The sequence below is a fragment of the Raphanus sativus genome, unplaced genomic scaffold (assembly GCF_000801105.2).
Source record: "Raphanus sativus cultivar WK10039 unplaced genomic scaffold, ASM80110v3 Scaffold1964, whole genome shotgun sequence".
NCBI classification, from domain to species: domain Eukaryota; kingdom Viridiplantae; phylum Streptophyta; class Magnoliopsida; order Brassicales; family Brassicaceae; genus Raphanus; species Raphanus sativus.
In genome coordinates this window covers 1-18,177 of record NW_026617273.1, presented here as the reverse complement: position 1 = coordinate 18,177, position 18,177 = coordinate 1, and the positions used below count along the sequence as shown (strand labels likewise).

The 18,177-nt window shown below is 34.7% G+C and overlaps 3 protein-coding genes across 3 annotated transcripts; all 3 read left to right on the top strand.

Moving 5' to 3' along the window:
- Positions 1-224: 224 nt before the first annotated feature.
- LOC108845837 (endonuclease III homolog 1, chloroplastic) lies at positions 225-2,798 on the top strand. Its single transcript, XM_018619026.2, has 12 exons — positions 225-470; positions 557-627; positions 713-779; positions 1,009-1,056; positions 1,125-1,172; positions 1,247-1,365; positions 1,570-1,636; positions 1,727-1,818; positions 1,895-2,032; positions 2,126-2,230; positions 2,323-2,406; positions 2,506-2,798. The coding sequence occupies exons 1-12, from the start codon at positions 302-304 to the stop codon at positions 2,647-2,649; spliced, it is 1,152 nt and encodes a 383-aa protein (XP_018474528.2). The 5' UTR covers positions 225-301; the 3' UTR covers positions 2,650-2,798.
- A 5,618-nt stretch (positions 2,799-8,416) lies between these two features.
- Positions 8,417-10,363, top strand: LOC108844630 (gamma-secretase subunit APH1-like). The gene is made up of 6 exons (XM_018617913.2): positions 8,417-8,583; positions 8,678-8,833; positions 9,043-9,128; positions 9,563-9,688; positions 9,813-9,940; positions 10,049-10,363. The coding sequence occupies exons 1-6, from the start codon at positions 8,471-8,473 to the stop codon at positions 10,193-10,195; spliced, it is 756 nt and encodes a 251-aa protein (XP_018473415.1). The 5' UTR covers positions 8,417-8,470; the 3' UTR covers positions 10,196-10,363.
- Positions 10,364-15,717: 5,354 nt separating this feature from the next.
- LOC108847450 (uncharacterized) lies at positions 15,718-16,474 on the top strand. Its single transcript, XM_018620694.2, has one exon. The coding sequence runs from the start codon at positions 15,781-15,783 to the stop codon at positions 16,369-16,371; it is 591 nt and encodes a 196-aa protein (XP_018476196.1). The 5' UTR covers positions 15,718-15,780; the 3' UTR covers positions 16,372-16,474.
- Positions 16,475-18,177: the final 1,703 nt, after the last annotated feature.

Here is an 18,177-nt window from a genome sequence, read left to right as displayed (position 1 = left end):
AAGACAAGACAACAATGCTCAGATGTAGAGCTGCGCATTCATCTTAAACCGAACGAGAATTTTCAATTAGTTTTATTTTCGGTTTAGATATGAAGAACCGGGTGAAATTGGAAAATTCAATTAGTTTAATGTTCGGTTCGATTCGGCAGGCAGAAATAGATCGGTTCGGTAAACGTTAAACCATATTAAACCGAAATATATGTTAAATTCAGTTTTTTAAGTATCGAACATTCTTCTTTCCTCGAGACATGAAAAAGCAATGTTGTAATAATGGGGCTTGAGTTTTGGGTTTCTTCATCTAATGATTCTCGTTAACAGAGCCGTTTCTACAGCAAGCCTTGACAACGTCGCTTGGTTTTCTCGAATCCGAACCATGAATCGCAAAATTCACTCAACTGTCTCATCTTCTTCTTCTAAACCCAACTCCGTGAGAATCCAACGTCCTCGCTCCGAAGTAGATTCAAACCCAGGTCTTCCTCTCTCTCTTTCTCTCTTCCCTGAAAATTTGTAGATCGTTGTTACGAAACTTGTTTTTTTTTTTGTTTTCTGGTATCAGGACCAGCCAATGGAGCTTCGGAGACTTTAGTATACACCCGAAGAAAAAAGCTAAAGCAGGAGAAAGATTCCGTTAAGTTTCCTCTTGCTTAGTGTGCTTTCATGTGTTACCCATTTACCATTACATAAACCTTGTCTCGTAATTTAATTGATACAGCAGCTACGTGGATTGCCTGATATAGAAGACTTTGCTTTCAAAAAGAATACTAGTAGATCATCTTCCAGTAAGTATCCATTTGTAATCAAAAAAGAATACTTACTATTTATTAATTTCAGTCATTGGGTTAGAAAGGCATAACAAAATGGACCTCCCTGACTACCCTCGTTATTGAAAGTCTTTTTCTTTTTTTTTTGGTGGGATGTTTTATCATCAATCAAACCATATTCTTTAGTTGTTGTTTATTTTTCCATGAAATGGACAAGAGATATTCTTTTAACTAAGTTTTTTTACAGAGAGATCAACGGAAACTAACATCACTGTGGCTTCAACCAAAACAGCAGGTATGTTATAGTTTCTACTTCATTCGCATAGTAGCAAGTCACGTTACCTAAGTAAATATATTTTACAGGGAGGCCAACTGAAACTAACATCACTGTGACTTCAGCCAAAACAGCAGGTTACTTCATTCCTTAAAACTTCTCTGTTTCTTCACTCACTCACACTAACTGCTTACGTATTAATCATATATAGGAAACTCGCCTGAAAACTGGGTACAAGTGCTCGAGGGCATTCGTCAAATGAGATCATCTGGAGATGCACCAGTTGATTCTATGGGTTGTGATAAAGCTGGTAGCTTCCTACCTCCTACGGTATGTTTGGTTTTTTGTCTTTCCCCAAAGCACATTTTTCCTCAAGTATGTAGTATTGCTAGTGAATAGCTTAGAGATCGTTCCTATTACTCAAGCAAGCACCTTCGCTTTTTTTTTTCTTTCTCTCTGTTGTTTTCTTATTTGACAAGATCAAGCATAGGGTTGGTTGATCAATATTTGTTTTTTTTTGGTTAAAATATGTAGGAAAGAAGATTTGTTGTCTTGTTGGGATCACTTCTTTCAAGTCAAACAAAAGATCAAGTCAACAATGGTGAGTTTTTATGTTGTTTAAGAAACAGTTATATCATCATCTTCTAAGTTTCCTGATTATAAACTGCACACTTACTAATTCAACATGCAGCTGCAATACATCGTCTTCATCAAAACGGCCTTCTCACTCCCGAAGCCATTGATAAGGCTGATGAATCAACCATTAAAGAACTGATTTATCCGGTATGTTTATCCAACTGGCGTATTTCCACCTCTAATTTTCATTACCAGTTTCTCAATAGTTTGCCTTTACATTCAGGTTGGATTTTATACAAGGAAGGCTACATATATGAAGAAGATAGCTAAAATCTGTCTAGAGAGATACAACGGAGACATTCCAAGCTCTTTGGACGACCTACTTGCGCTTCCGGGGATTGGTCCCAAGATGGCACATTTGGTAAACTGAACTAATATGTACCTTATCTTGTGATATAAGAGAGAAATGTTGTTCTCAAATTTTTCTTCTTCTTCTTGTCACATGATATGATAGATTCTGCATATAGCATGGAATGATGTTCAAGGTATCTGTGTAGATACACATGTCCATCGCATTTGCAATCGACTTGGTTGGGTTTCTCGACCAGGAACCAAACAGGTACCTTGTAGCAAGAGGTTTTCACGTCTGTGGATGTCTTTGTTTGCCTGCTCCTTTTGTTTAACCATTCTTGATCTTGTATGATTTGCTAGAAAACTTCGACTCCAGAGGAAACAAGAGTAGCTCTGCAGCAATGGCTTCCAAAGGAAGAATGGGTTGCCATTAACCCGCTTCTGGTGCGTCATCTCTCACCCTACTCTGAGACTATTTAAAACACTGAATCACAGGTCTCCTGTTCTATAGATTCTTGACTTGTCTGAAATCTTCTTACACAGGTGGGATTTGGACAAACGGTTTGCACGCCGCTGAGACCTCGTTGCGAAGCCTGCAGTGTTGCTAAGCTTTGTCCTGCTGCTTTCAAAGAGGCTTCAAGTCCATCATCCAAGTTGAAGAAATCTAAGCGAAGCAAAGAACTATAATCCGAAGTCAGGGGAACATATGAAGCTAGTTTGACTTTTATTGACTTCTAGGGTCATGGGATCGAGAGCACTTATCTATCAACTGGTTTTCCTTTTTTTTTTAAACAACCAACTGGTTTTCTTTTGTTATTAAGTAATTATTACTAAATTTAATCCGTACAATTATTTTTTTATTTTTTATCAACATAATTATTTATTTTAAATAATCTATACTATTATTTGCATAATTAGATAACTGACTAAAATTAATAATGATAAGAATTATTCAAAATTTAAAAATATATTTTAGATAAAAGATTAGATTGATTAATATTGTTTATATCTTTAATGAATAAATATATAAATTACCTATATAATAAAATGGATAAATATATAAATTACCTATATAATAAAAACGAATTCTTTATTACATAAGTAAATAAAATTAATAATGATAAGAATTATCAAAATCTAAAAATCTATTTAAAAAAATTAGAGTGATCAATATCATTTATATCCTTAATGAATAAAACATAAATTAACAACAAAATAAAAAACTAATTTTAATTTTTGATTAGTTAAATTATTAAAATTAATTATTAATAATAATTATCCAAAATCTAAAATTATATATTAAAATAAAACGAACTTATATTAATCATATTATTTAATAAAATATATTATTTATTTTATTTAACGATAAATGTATTGATCCAACTATTACTTTTTGTAAGTAAAATTTTTATTGTTTATGTTTAAATAGTATAGATGAACAAAATATATGTAATGAAAAGTATAAATAATGGAAAAGAAATGGAAAATATGAGCAAAATATAAGTAAAAATAAGTGGTAACAAAAGTATAAGATTTCAAAATCAAAAATATTTTTAATATGTTAGTGTTTTCAAAAAGTTAATACAACAATAAGCATATATATTTAATAAAATATATAAACTAATAAATATTCGTAAGAAATTTTTGTCCGCATATGCGGACAACACATCTAGTTAATTGTAATATTTAACATACTACTTATTGTTTAATACAATATTTTAAAACACAATAATCTTTTATAGCTCACATGAAATAATTTATGTTTCTTTAAAAAAAAGTCAGTGATAGCATATTTAAATCATGTGGTACAAAATTATAAATTGAAAAACGGACTGGTTTAATAATGGTTTACATTCTAACTATCTATAAATTTATTTATATTTAAGGAATCAAATATTTGGTTTGTTAAACAATCCAGTTTTGTAGGAGTAAATGATTAATTTAGGCGTGACATATTATTAAGCATATTGTTAGCAATGAATAAATGATAACTGATTTTAAAAAAATGTTTATTTTTAAAAATATCACACATGAATCAATGTTACTTCTGTTTTAATATATAAGATGAGATGATTCTGTCGTCTATATTATGGTATTCATCTTCTCTAGATAACATTTTTCTCTCATGTTTAGTGATTCATATACGCTGGAACCATGGCTTTTTCTTTTTATAACTATGTTAACATGGTGATCCCTCTGTAGTCAGACTTGGTTTTGGCCAAAAATTTAGAATAATCAATGTTGATACATGTTATATCAATATTACCAAAAATCTAAGAAAAAATTATATATAAGAAGCTATGTGCTCGTCTACAAAACTAAAAAAAAATTGAATTTTGGTTTTTCACTTAAAAATTGATATAGCATGTAAAAACTGGTTTCCTAGTTTATAAGAAAACTCTTTTACTAAAATCTTAATTGGTTTAGTTTCAAAAAAAAAGAAATCTTGATTGGCTATAAAAAGAGTTTTCTTTTCCATAATTTTAGGAAATCAGCTTTTTAGAAATTTTGATTGGCTAAGAAAATAGTTTTTGAAAAAAAAAACAAAAACTAAAAACCATAATAAAAAACTAAAAACAATCAACACCTCAGAATTCATTTGATTCTAGATACTGGTATATGACTAGATACTGGTGTGTGACTAGCACAACACACAAATGTTACATTAAAGGGGACAAGACTTCATAGAGAGTTAATTCCAACAAGAATCAATAGTGTGAATCATACAACTCTAATAATCTTGAGACCATGATAGACAAAAATGAAAATGTTCATGGCAATCTCATATGTAGAATGGTGAGGATGATGCACTCACTGGCAAGGTTTAAAGACAACCCATCTTTTCATTTTGAAAGCTAGTGAAAGCTACGTAGCATGGAATCGTTGTTGGCCATGCGTTTCGTGCTTCCGAAGCGGAAACGGAACCGGAATCACTCGGAAGCGCTCGGAATCGACATGGAATCACGATTCCGATTTTGAGGCGTTTGGAACCGCCATGGAAGCGCACGATTCAGAACTGGAAGCGTCGATGATGGTGATGTTGGAACCGTAGAAGATTTAAACGTTTTTTTAGAAAACTGTAAATTATTTTGGGCTTTTTAATTTTGATTTGTGTTTGTGAATATGTAAGTTAAAATAACCCGTTTAGCCCATTATAATAACAAAACCCTAGTTAACAAATAAAATAAAAAATTAACAGTTTTTAGAATTCACATACCGTAAGAAGCTTAAGAAGAACTAAGGAGCAGTTTCTGGTACTTTTCAATTTTACCTTTATCCAGAGAAGAGAAGAGAAGACAGGTACGTAACTCATAGACTTGATAAATAATCAATTATCATATTTTGTTTGATGTGTTGTCACTTGTTTGTCTTTATGCATGTGGTTTGTAAAACTTGTTCGTGAATCGTGAGTCCCTGTAACATGTGTGCTGTACTTTTGAGTTTCAATTTAAGTCCAAAAAATATTTTAAGTATAGTATTATATTAATTGCTGTGTACGTAGATCTTAATAATCGTTGATATAAATTGCATATTTATTTATACTTGGTAGATTAAGATATTGCTATTCATAGAAACATATATATTTTTTTTACAGGACTGATGTCTCAAGATCCTTTAAATATTGATGAGTCCTTAGAAGTAGATGACAAAGCACCCTTGTGATCTACGTGAAGAAAAGACAAAATGAGAAGTTACCTGGAGGAGGATCATGGAAGTTTGAATGCAAATTCTGCAGAAATTCATACGTTGGTTCTCATAGTAGAGTTTTGACTCATCTTCTGAAAGAGGGAAAAGGAATCAAAGATGCTTGAAAGTTACTCCTCAACAAGAGTTAACCTGAAAAAATTTAGTTGATGATTGCAAGGAGAGGATAGAACGTGCAGCTACTAAACCAGTTCCACTTCCTTCATCATCAAGGAACATGTCTAGTTCTTCTCTTGATTATGATATGAGCTACAAAGTTCCTAATGCAACTGAGTCTGATCCAAAGAAGAGAAAGGGTCCTTTGGAAAAAGCATTTAATAATGAAGCTAGGGAGCAGTGCGATGGTGAAGTATCTAGGATGTTCTACACTGGTGGTTTGTCTTTTAACCTTGCAAGAAATCCTCACTACCGCAATTCATATGTGCGAGCTTCCCAAAATTCCAGGATATGTTCCACCAGGGTATAATGCATTGAGAACTACACTTCTTCAGAAGGAAAGAAGAATATTGAAATGCTTACAACCTTTGAAGAACACATGGAAACAAAAAGAGTGAGTATATGCAGTGATGGGTTGGTCAGATCCACAACGAAGACCAATATTCAACTTGATTGCTGCAATTGAGAGTGGTCCAATGATGTTAAGGGCGATCAATACTCATGGTGAGATAAAAACCGGTGAGATGATTGCAGAGCTGATCATAGGAGGAATAAAAGAGCAGGGCATGAAAATGTGGTCCAGGTTGTCACTGACAATGCTTCAAATTGTGTAAAAGCCGGTGCACTTATTTCAGCAAAGTTTCCTACTATTTTCTGGACACCATGTGTGGTTCATACTTTGAACCTTGCTCTGAAGAATATATGTTCACCACTACTGAGCACAAGAAATAATGAAGAGGTGTATGATGCTTGTTACTGGATAAAGTCCTCAGTGAAGATGTGAATTGGATCAAAAATTATATTATGAATCATGCAATGAGGCTTGTAATGTTCACTGAGCATTGTGATCTTAAACTCCTCACAATTGCTTCTACAAGGTTAGTTTTCTATTTTTATTTTTAATTGAGAACTTACTTATATTCTTAAGTTTTAAATAAAATGATCTTATTTTTATTTTTACAGGTTTGCGTCCGTTGTTGATGCTAAAGAGATTCAAAAAAATAAAAACCGGGTTACAGCAAATGGTGATCAGTCCTAAATGGATGATTATAAAGAAGACGGTGTAGAGAGAGCATCTGCTGTGAAGAAAAAGATATTAGATGAGATTTTTTGGGAGGAGCTTGAATATGCTTTATCTTTCACTTTGCCCATCTATAGCGTAATTAGAGCTGCTGATACTGATAAACCTTCTCTTCATTTGGTTTATGAATGGTGGGAAAGTATGATTCAGAATGTCAAGAAAGCTATTCAAAAAAGAAAGGAAACAACTTATGAAGATTCAGTCTTTTGGAATGCGGTGCATTCGGTTTTGACTTCTCGCTGGAGTAAGAGTAACACTCCTCTTCACTGTTATGGCACATTCTCTTAACCCAAGTAAGATTATAAATTTGTTTTATTCTGTTCCTATCAACTTATAAAATGGTAATATTGTTTTTGATAATTGTTATATATCTTTGTTTAATGCAGATATTATAGTTCGGAGTGGCTTGCAGAAGAAGACAGTAGAAAAGCTCCACATCAAGATTTGGATGTTACAGAGAGAGAAAAAATTGTATCTGAAGTATTTTCCAAATCAAGATGAAAGGAGAGAGGTTAACGTTGAATACTCTAATTTCTCTTTATGCATGGAGGATTTGGTAGTGTTGATGTGATCCATGATAGGTTTATCTTGGAACCTTTGACATGGTGGGCTGTCATGATCTTCGGCACCAAAGCTCCAAATCTTAGCATTCAAGTTACTGGACAGCCATCTTCATCTTCCTGTTGCGAAAGGAATTGGAGTACATACAAGTTCATTCATTCTGCAATAAGAAACAAGATTGTTCCCCAAAGAGCTGAAGATTTGGTATTTGTGCACACTAACCTCCGTCTTCTATCAGAAGGAGCTCTGCTTACAAGGAAGGTCCTAGCAGTATGTGGGATGTTGGAGGTGATCAATTTGATTCACTGGATGAGATTAATCTCGGAAGACTTGAGTTTGAGGATCTTTCTCTTGATGAACCAGAGTTGGAAGCTGTTTTGTTTGGTGGAGATGCTGAAAATGAGATCGACAATGAGCTTGATATTTGAGTTTGAGTTTAAAACTTTATTTTTTCTGAGTTTTTCTTTTGTTAACTTCCATGTTGAAACTTTAGTATTTAAGTTTTATGTGTTGGATTTTCATTATTAATTTTTATTTTATCTAGTGTTTCAATATATATATTATATATTATATATATATATATATATATAACGCTTCCAACACGTCCCCGTTTCCTAAATATTTTAAAATTTTCGCTTCCACGCTTCTTTACGTCCCCGCTTCCGCGTCCCCGCTTCCGTTTCCATGCAGCATAGAGTGAAAGTCAAAGACTCGAGACACCCAACCAATTTGATTGCCAATGCCTAAGGACAAAATGTTTCTAATCCATTTATTAAATCATATTTGACCAATGACCATCGTTCCATGTCTAACCTAAAAGGATTCGAGAAATTTTGCAGTAATTAAAGACCCGAGTAAATAATTAATTAACTGTGTAGTGAAAAAGTGAAAAGACCCCTTCCGGTAACTAACTTCCGATAAACGACAAAAAGGTAATCTTCTATTAAACCATTTTGAGATTTCGACGGTCAAGTTTCAGATCCTTTGAGAGATCATCGGAAAGTGATGACGGTCGCGGCGGGGATAGGGTACGCGCTTCTTGCTCTGGGACCCTCTCTTTCACTCTTCGTCTCCGTCATCTCCAGAAAGCCCTTCCTCATCCTCACTCTTCTCTCCAGGTAATGAGATTCGTTTCAATTCGATGTGGTTAGCGTTTAGGGTTTGGAATCTGATAATCCCCTCTCTCTCTCTCTCTGTCTAATGTTTATGCAGTACGTTGGTGTGGCTTGTGAGCCTGATCGTCTTGTCTGGACTGTGGAGGCCGTTCCTCCCTCTGAAAGCCAATGTGGTGTGGCCTTATGCTTTACTTGTTCTCTCCTCTGTTTGCTTCCAGGAAGCTCTTCGCTTTCTTTTCTGGAAGCTTTACATGTTAAGTACACTCTTCTTCTTTCTTTTTGAGTTTAGAGAGAGCTACAAATAGTTAATATACTTTTAGATATTAGACTTACAGAGTTTGATAGTTGTTGGCACGTGTTAAGTGGAATCTATCTGATGTTGTGGTTTAAAGGTATGAGGGTTGGTTGCTTTATAGATTGGCTCTGAGTTCTGAAACATGTTATTTGTTGTTATTACTGAAGGAGGCTTGAAGATGTCTTGGATTCCTTTGCGGATCGGATCTCTAGGCCCCGCTTGTTTCTCACTGATAAGCTCCAGATTGCTCTCGGTACGCTATTCCTGTTTGTTTTGTCGAAATTCCAAGTTAAGTTCATAGATTATCTGCTGGTTTGTTATGTTAGGACAAGACAACTGTGGACTACTCCTGCTGTCTGAAAAAGAAAAAAGCATGAGCTGCAATTATCTTGTTCTGGAATAGGATATTATGTTCTGTTTTTGACTTCTAGCTTAGGCGTTATTTTTCTGATTGTGGGAGAAGGAGAATACTGAAATGGGATAAATTGGCTGCAGCTATCTTGATCTAGAATAGGATATTATATCTGCAGCTTGTCAGATCGTGTTTAGGCGTTCTGTTTTGGGGTTGTATGAGAAAGGAGAATGCTAAAATGGAACCTAGAGTAGAGAACCATCAGGCACTTGCTCTGCATTCGGTTTTCTTACTGTTTGATATGATCTAAGACTATTGTAGTCAATTGCATGCAGCTGGTGGTTTAGGTCATGGTGTGGCTCATGCTGTCTTCTTTTGTTTGAGTCTCTTAACTCCCGCATTTGGTCCAGCCACATTCTACGTCGACAGATGTTCGAAAGTCCCATTCTTTCTCATCTCTGGTGAGTCAACCGAACCCAAGTTTTGACTTTTTACAGCGTTAGAGTATTAGCTTTATGACTTGTTGGTTGAGTCAGTTTTGTGTAATAGTACTCATGCTGTAGTCTTGCTACCATGTCTTTACAGCAATCATTGCTCTTGCATTTGTCACGATCCACACATTCTCGATGGTCATTGCTTTCGAAGGGTATGCAAAAGGAAACAGAGTAGATCAAGTTATAGTTCCAGTCATACACCTTTCTGCTGGAATGTTGGTATGATCTCAGACTATTTGTCCTTCTGCTATAGATGATGATACGCTAGTGCATTTTTGTTTTTGCTCTTCTAAATGTAATCTTTTGTGTTGTCTTGGTGCTTAATAGACATTGGTGAATTTTGCATCGGAAGGCTGTATGATTGGCGTTCCTCTTCTTTACCTTGTGGCATCACTGACTCTTCTGCATTGTGGAAAGATGGTTTGGCAAAGGCTTATCGAAAGCCGGAACCAAAGTGGCTCGACCTTACGGTGATCTAGCCTCAGGCTCAGTCTTTTAGGCTTTATCCTCTTTAACTGCGTCAAAACTTAAATGTTATGTTCTTTTTTCTTTCTTAACGCAACTATGATCCTGTATTATCGAAACTTTGACAAAATTTGATCTACTTTTTATAAACTTATATTTAACACAATATTAAAATAATTATGTTATAAAATATTAACATTATATTAAAAATACATATTAATATTTTAATGTTAATATAATTTATAACATGTTAGTCACCAAAGTGAGTTTGTTATTTATTTATAAATATTAATAAAATTAATAAGAGTATGATTGAATCATGATTAAAAAATGCTATGAATGACCTTAAAGTTTAATGATCAATTGTTTTATTTTCTATAGTTTTTTTTGGTAAAATTATTTTCTATAGTTTTGGAGATAACCTTAATGTGAATCATTAAATATAGTAATAATAAGAAAAGTCTCTTTTCATTATAGTTGATAGAATCATATGGTATTATTTGATTATAGTTTGACATAATTAATCACTAAAGTAGAAGTATTTGTGTTTAAATATTGCGAAATATTACCTAGATACAAACTTGATTGTTCTTTGTTTTAGGTTACCATTCCCTTTAAGATCTGATCATCTCCAATTAGAAGTTTATAAGTTATTTATTAATTGGGATGTACAACTTAATTATTTATCACTCATTTTTTCAAAGTGAAATCGAATGCAAACTGCAATTACTAATTCATAATTCAAGATCACTTTTCAAAACCAAAAACCGTAACTAGAACACTAATTCAGACTTCAAGATCGATCAAAGACAAAGATACACACAAAACTCAATCAAATCAAACCATAAATATTTCAAATTCTCATTCCAGAAAAAGAGTCATTATTTCTTTTGCAGAAAAATCAGTTTATAACTCAATGCAGAGAAATATATGGGTTGTGAATTAGATACTAAATCTTAAATCAAATTCTTGTTAGTTATTATACAATTTTATGTTGCCTTTAAAGGTTTCATTCTTCTAACTATGATTGTGAACTCAAGTCCAACGAGTGTTTTTCTCTCTCTTCGACTGATAAACCATTTGCTTTGAAACAAGTTGATTGCTTGCTTTTTGTTAAAATTTTTTTTGATTGATTAGACTCTTCTATAAAAAGAAATCAAAGTTGAATGCACAAAATTGTATCTCTATAACAAAAAAACAAACACAAAATAAACTTGCAATCAAGTAATGATCCAAAATATGTGTACTATTCTGGGGTTTAGAGAACATTTTGCCAATTTTAACTTTGGAGAAGGGAAGCTTCTTCAAAACCATGAAAAAACTAAACCATAGTATAAATAAGCTCATTTTCCCAAAGTTCTCTCTTAAAGAATATTTCGTCAATTAACAATTTCAATTTTGTAAAACTTCTGGAAATGTAAACATAATTCTTCGACTTTTCAATCGCTCTAGTTAAGGTTTGATTTGAGATATGATTTGATTTGAGATATAAGACTCAATTTGAGATTTTCTTTGTAGTTAAATAATGGTTCTACATTAGAAATGAGAATTTTGCAACATGCTCTAGGTAATGTTTGATTTGATAATTTGAGCTTTTCTTTCTTGTTAAGTAATAGCTCTGTTTTTGGAATGGGAATTTGAAATGTTTAAGGTTTAGTTTGATTGAGTTGTGTGTGTATCTGTATCTTTGTTTGATCTTGAAGTATGAATTAGTATTTTAGTGACAGTTGACTGAATGCTCGTCAAAGTGAGAACCCACTCGTTGAGGTCAACATTGTGCACATTGTCGACACGCCACAGTCCTGCATTTTAATTAGTAGGATGTATTAGGATCCAATGTGAGATATCATTAATTAGAATAGAATCACTCCACGAATCCTACTAAGCATTTACAAAATACCTGCAAATTCCACCGGTATGCGATAAGAGTGAGTTGGTGGGCCGAATAGGTTAGCGCTCTGGAATAGAATCTGCCACTCAAGAGCCATGAGATGCCTGTGGAGAGAGCTCTGGAGTATGGCCACCACACCTGCAGGAAATCCAGCTTGATTCATCTCATTGATGCTCTTGATGGGAGGATAAAGATCAGCAGGATCAGCCATTATTCCGGCAAAAGAAACACAAGATCCATCTTAGTCAGAATCACAAAACCCCAAGGAGCCGTAAACACTCAGATCCCACAAAAGAAGTAAAACACTCAAGATCGATATCAATAACTACTTCGGTCATACTGTCTTAGAATATATTGGTAATGATAATAGTCAGAACCGCAAAAACCCACAAAAGGAAATTCAGAATCGCAAAACCCCTCCCCCTCAAAAGGAAACACTCAAGATCGATATCAATAACTACTTCGGGTATACTGTCCTAGAAGATATTGGTAATGATAATAGTCAAAACCGCAAAAACCCACAAAAGGAAATTCAGAATAGCCAGATGTAGAAATAAAATAGAAATTGTTAGACGATATATTCGAACTTGTCAGTAGCCAGGTGTGGCATGTGTTCCACACTATTGTTTTATTTTTTATTAATAGTTACTGCTAAAATTATTGAAATGTTAATTTCTAGGAATGACACTACTATAAGAATATGATTTCATGCCTCATACGTAAACCAGTTCTGGATCTGCCCTTGATGTTACTCTTACCAACCATCATCTTCCCAGTCGAACTAGTGTAGTTTATACTTTATAGCATTAAACTGGACTGAAATCTTCTTATATAATTAAAGGCCGAAAACATATGTTCTTTCGGCTTCTTGCCATGATCGGCACTATTAGTCTCTTATGATTTCTATGATGAAATCTACCCAATATATTCTAGATTTAGATTAATTCAGATCACAAACTCTCTCTTCTGTAATTCTTTTCTAGTATGTGTTTATTTGTTATTGTTTTTGTTACCAACACCAAAAACATACTTACAAACAATCACCATCATACATGTATATATCGATGTAATTGTACCTTTATGATCATACATTTTGTGTCTTTATGATCATACATTTTTATTTGCGTCTTTATGGCGACACCTTCTTATTTATGTCTTTTTATTTAATGGACACAAGTTTATATTATATGTGATTAACATATACATATACAAATGGTTATAGAAAATTATATATTTAAATTAAGCAAAGGAAGATAGTTATTAATATACCCAAATTCTAATGAATTTAATCGAAACTGATCCATGATAGTATCATTTTTATATTAGAATTTTTAGAACTTGAAGTTTACAATTAAACCAAAAGATTCATATACAAAAAACAAAATTTTCTTATATGTATGATCTTGATAGGTTTAACGGGCTGGTTGAAACAAGTTTACGGGCTTTCATACAGTAAAAAGTGATTCCTAAACTTGTGATTGTAAATAGTGGCGGACCCAGCCCAATATTTAACCGGGGTCATATAGATACAACTTTAAAAAATTAATGAAAAGGTGTCAAAAGGGAATCGATCATGGGTTTTTTTGGGTGTCAGAGTGAAGGGATCAACCATTTTTGCTAGGGATTTCCTTACAAAACTTACCAAATTTTACTTATTTGATCATTTAAGGGGTGTCATGTGACCTCCCTAAAGTCTGAATGGGTCCGCCTCTGATTGTAAATGCAGTCGGTGGCAGAGCCGAAGTTACTATCTCTGTGGAACTTTTTTCCTTGGCATTACTTCCGCACCGAAGATAGTAGAGTTGGCAGGGGAAATAGCAACACACCTTGCAGTCTATATCCGTCGTTGAACGTTGATAACAACTTTCAAAAAGAGATCCTGACTCTCCTATCACCCAAAGAGTTCACAAAAAGAGATGTTCTGGCATTTGCTGATGTTAGAATATAGATTCACATTCAAGTTCAAGTTTTAAGTTATTTGTAGCTATTTATCTTAAAATGGCAAAATATGTAAATGTATAATTACATGATGTAATAACAGTTTATATTGTCCAGCAAGTTACATGCTATTTAAAAATTACAAAATTATTTGATAATCAATATTAATATGTCTAAAACATATAACCTATTTTTTTTTGTCAGTAATATCACAGACTCATATTGACTCTGTTAACCAAACTGGGGGATCCGTATCCATATGGACGACATAAGCCGGTTGCTTTCTTGCACTGCCTTCAAGACCATCCGCCTTCTTATTCCTTGTCCTGGGTACATGGATAATCTCCGAAGAAGTAAAACTACTCTTCAACATCCTTATATCTTCTAGGTAATTTGCAAAGGCTGGCCATTCATCCGGTTCCGAAACTATCTTCACCAACTGCGAACAATCCGTTGCAAAAGTAACATTATACTGTCTTAAATTCCTCATACATTCCATTGACAAGATAAGAGCCTCAATCTCTGAGTGTAGAGGAGATAGTGAAGCTCTTGTGTTCCTTGCTCCCATCAGACCTTCAAAACCTTCCAACGTACTGTACCATCCCTGACCTGAAAACATTTTCTTATCCTTCCATGATCCGTCTGAGAAACACCATCTTCCTTGAATATCTGGGACTTGTACATCTGTTGATGTCCTAGACGATTCCAGCTTCTGAGAACTAGACTCTTGTGCTTCTTTCCAGAGCTGAGACTTGGTTTCGGCTAGATTAAGTGTATTTCGAGGATCAATATCCAAATTACTAAAAACTTTATTATTTCGTGCCTTTCAAATATACTATAATATCCATGCAAAATTATATTACTGGGGGAACCCGCCAAAACAAGTAATCCATGTTCGCAAATAATGAAGTGGTGGGGAAAACCATTTGATGTGATGGTATCCTAGAGAGGATCCATACTTGGACCGCTGGTGGACATTCAAAAAACACATGATTGATTGATTTTTCATGGTCTCCACATCTACTGTAAATAGTATCTTTGTTAATTCCTCTTGCTCTAAAATTCTTCATTACCGGGAAGCATTTTGACAACATTTGTCAAAGAAAATGCTTCATTTTTAGTGGGCAGCGAGTTTTTCAACAAAAAGCCTTCAAAGGGTTAATAGATGATCCTAACTGCAGTAAGACTCGCTCTATGTCGCGGTAAAACATATAACCTATATATTTATAAATACAAACGTTAAATAGTTAAAAAGTAACTATTTTAAAAGATATATTTTTATAAATAAACACAAACCAAAAAAAAGAAAATCATATGTTAAATACATTTTCACAAAATGATTTTTTAATAAATTTTAAAATTACTATATAGAAATTAATTAATCTAGCGTTCGTTAAGACTTGGGTCACAAACATTCATTCCGAAATATATAAAGGTTAAAAACCAATTTAAATCAACCATGTATGATGATGTACTTTAGAAGTAATGAAAGATAATGTAGAAAAATTAACAATCGCCTGAACACCATCAATAAATTTGTACTTCAATAATCCATGAACATCATCATCGATTTGCACCAATTAAACCAGAGTAATCGACTTACATCGAGATTCCGGTTCGGTTCAATTATTGGATTTTGAACGGGAGGCCAATCCAAAAACCGGATTCCTACCTCTCACACCTATAAAAAGCTCCAAAGCCCTAAAAATCACTTAGGATTAGGAACCTCACCACAGCCTCTTGAACTTAACCTAGAAGAAGAAAAATGGCTTGCACCACAGATTTCCGGTGCCTCGACGAAGGATTCGGCGGCAAAACCGCCAAACGCAAACGCGAATCTCAGGAACAAGCCGCCGCCGATGAAGCCTCGATGGACATCGATTCGGTCAATCCTCCATCCGCGAAACGCAGCGCCGTCGCCTCCTCGGAGGATCCGGACAAACCCGTCGCCGCCGCCGTGGCGATCGGGAGACCGACGTACGACGGCGTGATAGCCGGGAAAGTATCGGGGCGGAACTGGAAGACGCCGCGGACGCACAGGTCGTCGGGGAGGTTCGTGAGGAACAAGGGGCCGGATCTGGAGGAGATGAAGAGGCAGAGGGAGATCAAGAGGGCGTACAAGGAGAGGAAGAACGAGCTCAAGGAGGAGATACGGAGCCACAAGGTGGAGAAGAGGAAGAAGAAGGAGGAGAGGGAGAAGAGGAAGGCGGAGAATGTTTTGAGGACGGGGACGAAGCTGCAGAAGATTACGAACCCGAAGACGTTGAAGAAGATTGCCAAGTCTAAGCAGAGGAAGCATCTTAAAGTGATTCCTGATGAGGTGGTGAATGGGAACAAGAAGAGTATCATTAATTAAAGTTCAATTTATGTTTTTTTTTTTGAGTTTTTGTATTATCTTGTGACGTTTAGTCAATTTCATCTGAGAAACAACTTTAATACAGAGTTTGGGAGGTTCTGTTTTTTTTTTCTCAGTTATCTTGTGTGAATTGCCTCTGGTTTTTTTCCGAATTTCAGTTCTTAGTTTCGTTCTGTGAGAGAGGTATCTTTCTCTATGGTTAGTCACTTAGACTGTTCATAATCTTAAAGAACACGTAAGCTTATATATAGAGATGGTGGAGCTAGTACCTTAGAAGTTGGATCGTCCTCTTTTCCTTCTCTAAGTCAGTTGGCTGAAACAGAGGATGATCAGGTAAATGCATATAATTTGAGCAATTAACCATCAGAGAATAACGGCTAATGAAGATTGTAAGTGTATGCAAGAGCTATCCTCTACATTGGAAGTTATCCGCAAAATGCATCAGCTGAAAATTAAACCAAATGTAGTAGTAACCTTTTCTGCTATTCTAAGATTCGCAGGTTTGTCTCTCTTTTAAACTTATGGAGTGAAAGATATGACCTAGTTGATGAGGTTATCATAAGATTCGCAATTTAGCAGTATGTGTGTTTCGCTGTGTGGCTTCATTTTTCTGAGGAGTCTTATTTTGTCGACATGTTTTGTATCATATAGGGTGCAACTCATTTGGAATCGATTTTTGTGTGTTACTAGCTGGTTGCTTTTGAAAACGGAAACGAGGCGCAATTGGTGGAGCTTGAGGAGAGATCTAGGCAAGTTTGGGAGAACTTATGGTCTGTCTTGCTTGGATTTGCACCTTGTTTTTTCTGGTGCTGCATTCGCAATGGTCCATGTTTGATTGCTTAACATACGCTCCATTGTCTGTGAAGGTCATGAGTTATCTAAACTCTCCAGGTATTAGAGCTCTTCCGCTTAGTTGCCGATATAACATGGTCGTTAAACGAATTGATGCGGTTGTTTCAGAATATTTGAAATGTTTTTGCTAATTAATCACTTTTGTTTTGTTTTGTGGCAGCATATTAACTGGTTGAGGGAACACATCAAAGTGGTTAGAGACGGAGCACTTAGGCCAGCGGTTGAAGCGCTTTTGAGGGGAACAGACGCACGGTTCTACCTCTCAAAATACATGGGACGGTTCACATCAAGCGGTTCGGTCGGAGCAGCTTGGCTGCGTGAATCAGCTACGGTCAAACTCTTAATCGTCCATGACCAGATAACCACCAAAACTAGCGCAACAAGGAGGTCAACAGAACGACATGACAAACCTCCTCATTTTGCAGCCTCTTTTTTTTTTTAGATGTAACAATGTATGATGACACATCAAATCTATGTTTTATTCCCAATAACATTGGGAATCTGTGCTAATATTTTGAGACAAAACAAAATAATTATGTGCACATGGTTTTTGTTTAACCAGACAATGACGAATCAAATTTCAGACTAATCTTTTGTGAAATGCTGAGTTCTTATTGGAGAGGACAAAATGAAAATTGTAATGGTTGAAATTATCTGTCTGGTTTTTACCAATAACAAGGAGGAGTCTTGTTTCACTGAATTATCAGGGTTGGTTTGAAAACAGTACTCTTAATCCATGTTTTGTTATTTCATTCTTGTTCAGTTTTATTTGAATTTGGTGTGTGTGAATATATGAATTGTATATTTCCTCTATTTTATAAAATAACAATGTTAAAGAAGTAGATCTTATTAATTGAAAAAGTACAAACTATTATAACTTTATAAGAAAGCCACTGATGGGAAATAAAGAAGTAGACTATCATCATTTATGACTTTTTGCTATTCTCCGCTGGT

Coding starts and splice junctions, on each gene's coding strand:
- LOC108845837 (XM_018619026.2), top strand. CDS start 302: ATGATTCTCGTTAACAGAGCCGTTTCTACAGCAAGCCTTGACAACGTC. Junction 1,173..1,246: donor GACTTCAGCCAAAACAGCAG/GTTACTTCATTC, acceptor AATCATATATAG/GAAACTCGCCTGAAAACTGG. Junction 2,033..2,125: donor GTCCCAAGATGGCACATTTG/GTAAACTGAACT, acceptor ATGATATGATAG/ATTCTGCATATAGCATGGAA.
- LOC108844630 (XM_018617913.2), top strand. CDS start 8,471: ATGACGGTCGCGGCGGGGATAGGGTACGCGCTTCTTGCTCTGGGACCC. Junction 8,834..9,042: donor CTTTTCTGGAAGCTTTACAT/GTTAAGTACACT, acceptor TTATTACTGAAG/GAGGCTTGAAGATGTCTTGG. Junction 9,941..10,048: donor ACCTTTCTGCTGGAATGTTG/GTATGATCTCAG, acceptor GGTGCTTAATAG/ACATTGGTGAATTTTGCATC.
- LOC108847450 (XM_018620694.2), top strand. CDS start 15,781: ATGGCTTGCACCACAGATTTCCGGTGCCTCGACGAAGGATTCGGCGGC.